The sequence below is a fragment of the Beauveria bassiana genome, assembly GCF_000280675.1.
Source record: "Beauveria bassiana ARSEF 2860 unplaced genomic scaffold BBA_S00142, whole genome shotgun sequence".
Taxonomy (NCBI): Eukaryota; Fungi; Ascomycota; class Sordariomycetes; order Hypocreales; family Cordycipitaceae; genus Beauveria; species Beauveria bassiana.
In genome coordinates, this window is record NW_007930977.1 from 1 (window position 1) to 6,409 (window position 6,409).

At 38.4% G+C, this 6,409-nt stretch overlaps 2 protein-coding genes across 2 annotated transcripts; one reads left to right on the forward strand and one right to left on the reverse strand.

The window, feature by feature from the left end:
• Positions 1-675: 675 nt before the first annotated feature.
• Positions 676-2,011, reverse strand: BBA_10341 (uncharacterized protein; the record flags this gene model as incomplete). Its single annotated transcript, XM_008605438.1, has 3 exons — positions 676-1,115; positions 1,710-1,780; positions 1,848-2,011. The coding sequence occupies 3 exons, from the start codon at positions 2,009-2,011 to the stop codon at positions 676-678; spliced, it is 675 nt and encodes a 224-aa protein (XP_008603660.1).
• Positions 2,012-3,885: 1,874 nt separating this feature from the next.
• Positions 3,886-4,230, forward strand: BBA_10342 (uncharacterized protein; the record flags this gene model as incomplete). Its single annotated transcript, XM_008605439.1, has 2 exons — positions 3,886-4,045; positions 4,106-4,230. 2 exons carry the CDS (start codon positions 3,886-3,888, stop codon positions 4,228-4,230), a joined length of 285 nt encoding a protein of 94 aa, XP_008603661.1.
• Between the last annotated feature and the right edge of the window lie 2,179 nt (positions 4,231-6,409).

The window sequence follows — 6,409 nt, forward strand, 5'->3', positions numbered from 1 at the left end:
TATTATATATATAATTAATTATTTAAAATATAAAATTAAAGTTTAATTATATAATTAATTTTTTTAAATATTATAAAATTTATTTTTAATATAACTTCTTTTATTAATAATAACTTTAACTAAAAAGTATATTAAAATTATAATTATAATAAACTATATAAACTATAATAACTAATAAAATATTATATTTCTAATTACTAATTATAAACTAAGGAAAGGAAAAGGTACTTATTTTAGCTTTTATTTCTTATATAAAACTAAGTACCTTTCTTTTAGGATAGTTTCTTCTAAGTAGATATATAATAATAGAATTATATTACTTAAAACCTTATACTTATTAGTTTCTTATTATCTATACCTCTAGGTAGCTAACTCACTAATCGTAAGCCTAGAGACTAATTGCTAAGACTATATGCTACTAAGATACCTCTAGGCCTTACCCCTATGCTAGTAGTTAACCTCAGCAGTACTTCCTACGCTGCTAAAATTTCAGTGCTAATATGGTTATATACGGCTATATCACGAGTCCTAAAACTCCTACAACTGACTTTAGGAAAACGCCAACGTTAATTACCAGATTAGGAAGAGATCGGTAGTGGCTCCATATAAATTGGCAGGGGGTCTTACCGCCTTTTTTTGTATTCAGTACTATGTGTTAGGCTGCTACCACTGCCTCTAGCCGCCAATTATTGTCGATGTAGGCCGCGGTAGAGGCTGTGATAGAGGCTGTGATAGAGGGTCTAAAGAGGCGTTGAGGTAATACGTATATAGATCAAAGTGGCTGCCAAATCGGGTGGCAGGAGCTATAATTCCTGTATCTTGTGATCCTGCCTGTAGTGCCTGCGGTGCCTGATCGAGGAATGCCTGTGTGGAGGAGCTAGGCCCGTACACGCTGTTGAGGAGCCGTTTTTGTGTTGACCTGACGTGGGCGCCATAGATCAAGAGATTAGGGTGCTCCCGGCATAAATCGCGTGCGATTTCCTCAGAGCTAGATCCGCCAGCTTCGCTTGTTGTGGCGATAATGTCATCGAGCTTCTTGGTGCCGAAAAGGCGTTGTGAATGGCGGCGAATTCCAGCGCAGTTTGCGGGGTTCTCGTAGGCAGGGTGGTTATGTTCTGTGTAGGTTGTCTTTGCTCAAAAATAACCTACAAAGTCTGAAGAGATAATACTAGAATAAAGGCATCCATCTGCTCGTGTTGAAGCTTTATTCTGGCCACGAGAGTGCCGGCCAGGCCTATAATCATTTGCACGATCGCAGGTAAAATAGACCTTATTTTGGAGGCCAAAACGGTCGTTCTTTCCGGTTCTTTTTCGTACACAAAAGCCCTTTGCATTCTCCCGGCTTTGCAGGTCGTTATATGCAGCTTCGAGCGTTGGAAAGGCAGCCATTTGACGTGGTGTTGATGAAGACGGCAGGTTGCCTGGCTGCAGCTGTTATAATGACCGCACTGGTGGCAGAAAGAAGCTCTCTGATAGGCTAGAAATCTATTATGTGGAGCTTTTGATCACACTAGTCCCGATTGAGATTAAGCGTTGGCGTTTTCTCAAAATTGGTTATACGAGTTTTAGGGCTCCCATATCACGAAAGGCGATATGATACGGCCACCATATGAAGATATAGCATATCATACGGCCGCAATATCAGATCATACGGCCAAACCAATATATGACATCATATTTAGTCATATCGCGGATACTATCTTACACACTGGTTGGCTGTCTCGGGTAGTAGGTAAAGCTCGTTGTCTCAGACATGGGCACAAAAGAAAGGGAGACGCTTCTGCATTCGGGTCACGTTGCAGCTCTCCACGCATCGACATAGTTCTCGGCCTCGGAGCTGTCCGTACCCGAGACGCCCTTTACGAGTAGTTCCGCTCTCCAGCAGCTGAGTACCCCGCGGCCTGCCTGTCTCGCCAACATTCAGCAGCATAAGCTGCACCGCATCAGCAGTGACGGCTGCGAGTCCAGACGAATGCTGGCGGCGTATAACAATGGGGTTCCCAGTAGCCATATTGGGCCGCTTCTTCTTTCTCTTCGCTTGAAAGCTCACCACTGCTTCTGCACGACCGATATACACCCAGCTTCCCACTGTCTCCAGACCAGCCCACACGATTCAGGATGCATTTCGCCGCCGTCGTCTCCATTGTCGCGACCACCATCATGGCTGCCACGCGGGTCTGCCCAGACGAAAGGCATGGCTACTCTGCGTGCTGCACTCTCAACCCCTCGACTGGGCGCTATCGCTGTCGCATGCGTGAGCTTATGGCATCATCCACTTACACCAAATTGAGGACATAATCAACTGACCGGGGTCTTTTTTTGTAATATAGTCTTGATCCCTCCTGAGAACATTGACACATTTGTCGACCAATGTCGTGAGACGAATAGAGAAGCCAAATGCTGCCAAGGCCACAGCCGCCTAGCAGAGTACACCTGCCTCGATACCTCTACCGTTTAAACGAGCTATTAACGTCGGGCACCCCCTTGTGGGCCACACCCCCTTGTGGGCCACCTCTTCCCACCAAAAAACATAAAAACACACCTTTTTTAAATAAGCTTTATAGCCCTACTATATATACTATAATTATATAAAATTATTAATAAAATAGAGAAAAGCTTACTTTATAATATTCTAGTTTTTTTTAATTTTATAGCATTTTTTAAAAAATAGTAATATTTAGTTAAAGTTAAAGAAAATCTTCTCCTAGTAAATTACATAGTAATTTTAACTTTTTCTTTTTTTAATATAAGTTTTTATATAGAATATTTAAAATTAGCTAAAAAATTTATTAAAATACTTAAAATTCTAAAGAATCTAATTTTAGATCCTAGCTTATAAATAAATTCTTTTTAATATTTAAAAAATTAAAGTATTTTTTCTTCTCTTATTTTATATCTACTTTTAATAACTTAAGATCTATTAGCTAAAATTACTAGATCTATTAATATAAGGGTCTTATTAGTATTAATAGTATATACTATAATTTTTAGAATTTTAGTAAATCTCCTTAAATTTTTAAAAATAATATTAAAATGTTAAAGATTACTAGTAAGTTTCTAATAAAGCTTAACATTTCTCTTTACCTTTTTTTAACTAATTATAGTAATTTAATAAAATTTATTTAGATTCTAAAAATTTTATATAAGTAAGTTTATTACTTTAGCTATTTAACCTATATTTTATAATAATTTTAGTATTTTTCTTTATTTTATTATATAAGATTCTATTTTGGTGTAGCTACACCAAAAATGGTGGCCCAAATGTAGGTGTGGCCCACAAGGGGGTGCCCGACGTTATACTATAGAAATTACTAAACATTATGTAAATACTTTACTTAACATATTACTTATACTATAGCTCTAATAAGTACTTAGTAAAATGATCTTTATATCTTGTGTGTTATTCAGTCTATTTACTAATTCCTCGACCTGTCTCGGGGTGGCTGTTTGGCCTAGGGCTGTCTCGGGCGACGGCCATGTGGGGGTGGCTCGTTGCCTCAGATATCTGCATAAAGAAAAAAAATGAGACAAACTCACCGCTCTACCAGACCAGTACAGATAGTCGGATCAATAAGAAGCCAGCAAGTGTATCGGCCTGGTTTCCTGTTTCGGTACGAGCCGCTCCCAGAACGTGTCTTTGACGATTGGTTCGCTCCGTTCTCGCTCCTCTAGATTGAATATTTCTTGGCTCTGTCTCGGGTATATTCAGCGACACGAGCTGGGCAGCGTCAGCATGACGTTGCAAGTCTAGACAAGTGCTGTAGCTTATAAGAATGAGTATATAGTCTTCGATTAGTCGCTCGAGTCTGAATTGCTTTATTTGACTTTCAAGCTACCACAATATCTGAAAACCGGATACCCCAGAGGCTATCAAGACTGCTCAATATGCAGTTCGCCCACACTATCATTTCTCTCCTCGCCGGAGCCGTCGTGGCTGCGGATAAAGTGTGCCCCAATTTCAAGTATAGCAGACCCTCGTGCTGCGTTTTGGACGGCGCGACTAGGCGGTATAGCTGCAAATTCCGTGAGCTCATGTCGTCCACTTGTACGAATTCTAGGCCATAATCAACTGACTCGTGTTGTTATTCCTTGTTTTTCAATACAGCTTTTATCGTTCCAGACGATATGGCCCAATTTAAAGAGCTCTGCAATGACATGGGCAAAGACCCCAAATGCTGCTTTACCTCCGGCCGCTTGGGGCCCAGCTGCATCGATCCCACCGACGCTTGAGCGCGCTGTTCTATCACGGAAACTGCTACTTATTATATAAATATTTCGCTTCTTTTTAGAAGTAAAATAATTTATATATTATATAACTGTATTTAGTTAAATCTAGTTACTAGTAGTACAGCTAATATTACTATACTCTAGCTATCTACCGGTAGTATCTAATTATAGTAGCTCAGTACATCCCAGTTCAGGTCCAGCGTCTACCAATTTCTTAATAAAAAGTCCAGATTAGGCAGGTGGGGTAGGTGCGGGGTAGCCTCCTCAGCAGATTTCGGCCACTGGCTACAATTGGTTATAGTCAGTTTGTGGACGCTGAACCTTGACTACCCTGTATGCACCGCCTGCGTCGGTGGCATCCGGCAGGCCAGGGCTCCCGCTGGTCCCCGTACAAAGACCAGGTGTCAACAGTTGGTGGCGCAACAGGCCCGCGGCTGCAACCACGGGCGTATAACGCTAACATCATCGTGATCCCGCTAACGGGTATCGATTTTGACAGACAAATGCCATTTGGCGCGACACTGCAGGATGATGGGCAGGAAGAGTATTCGGCCCACTTAGCGGGTACGACTATACATTTATCCGTAGAAGGCTCGATAGCACGTCTTAAAGCCTACACTAGGGCGTAAACGGACGTAAATAATCAAATCAAATCAAATCAAAGCAAAGCATCTAGCAGGCTGAAACTATAGAAAGAGTATATTGAGTATATTGAGTATATTGAGAAACGGTAGGTTAGTAAGTTCGGAGCTTCCCTATGTGAACGGCCCACTACCACCGACTCGTATCTAGGGACGGATCCTTAAGGTCATGTGATATATAACTTGCTATACTATCGCCTTATCTTATATCTAATTCACCATCCACTTCCTCCCTATCTCGCTCTCCTAGTAAGTCTATATTAAGCTAATTAAGCTACCTGTTCCTTAGCTAATATTTTAAGTATTCTATCTATTTGATTATCTTCGATCCTAACTTCGCTCTACTCTAAGGTATTTACCGTCTAGCCCCTAAGAAAACTTACTCCACTTCTACTAATATTACTAGTACTGATAGGATGTTAATTGCTATATAAGAGATATGCTAGTACCGCGTTTATTATTGCTCTTAGCATTATTACTCTAATGTGGTCTTTATAGGGATCTTAGTAGGGTTAGCTTTAATAAAGGATACCTAATTATTAAGTAACGTTTATACTATGTTAAGATCTTACTTAAGAAGATTATATTTATCTAGCTCGTGAGTTAACTCTAATAGGGGGTAAACCTAGTCCTCTTTAACTATTATATATATTCCCTCCTAAAGTCTCTAAAGCTTTAGTAGTACTACCGTTACCTAAGACTTATTCCTAGTTTAAATTAATATAGCGCTTTTACCTAGATAGATAAAGGAGTAAAGTAGCTATATAAGCTAGTACTTTATTAGTAAGGAGATAGTACTTATTAAAGGCGTGCTATGTTATTAAAATCGTATTCTAAAACCTAGAATTATTTAAATACTTACTCTTTTACTTCTTAAAATATTTAATAAGGATATCTATAATTACTAGCATCTTCTTAATAAAGTTGAGATTACCTTATATTATACTTATAACTTTTTTAAACGGCTTAAGGAAGATATTAATCTCACGTAGAGTATCCTAATCGTTAGGTGAAAGTATATACTTCTTGATCTCTTTACGATAGGCCTTAACAAAGGCATTAATATAGCCCTTAAGCTTATAGGCTACTATACCTATCGTGTACTAAATATTCTATCTAGTGTTATTATCTATAGGTATTATATAGCTAGTAGCGTTAAGAAATTTGTTATAGAGAAGTTCTAAGGCCCTTATATAAATAAGAATTATATAAAGTTTCCCTAGTAGCCTAATATCCTTCTAGCTATGTCTCTTCGTTTTTCTTAATACTATAATAAGCTAGTTTTCCTTATCTTCTCTTTTACTATCTTTATTATAGTTACTACCTATATTAGTCTTCTCTCCACCTCGTCTAGCATTAGACCTATGCCTTATTTTATCTACTACTATATTAATAATTTCTTAATCTAGTATAAAGATAAATACCTAACTAGCTAGGTTTATAATATAGCTATAATATTAAATTTAATAAGTCTTAGGCTCCTAGTTAATTTATACCCTCTAAGTGTAATAATAACTTATCCTTAGTCTATAGTTAGTCTA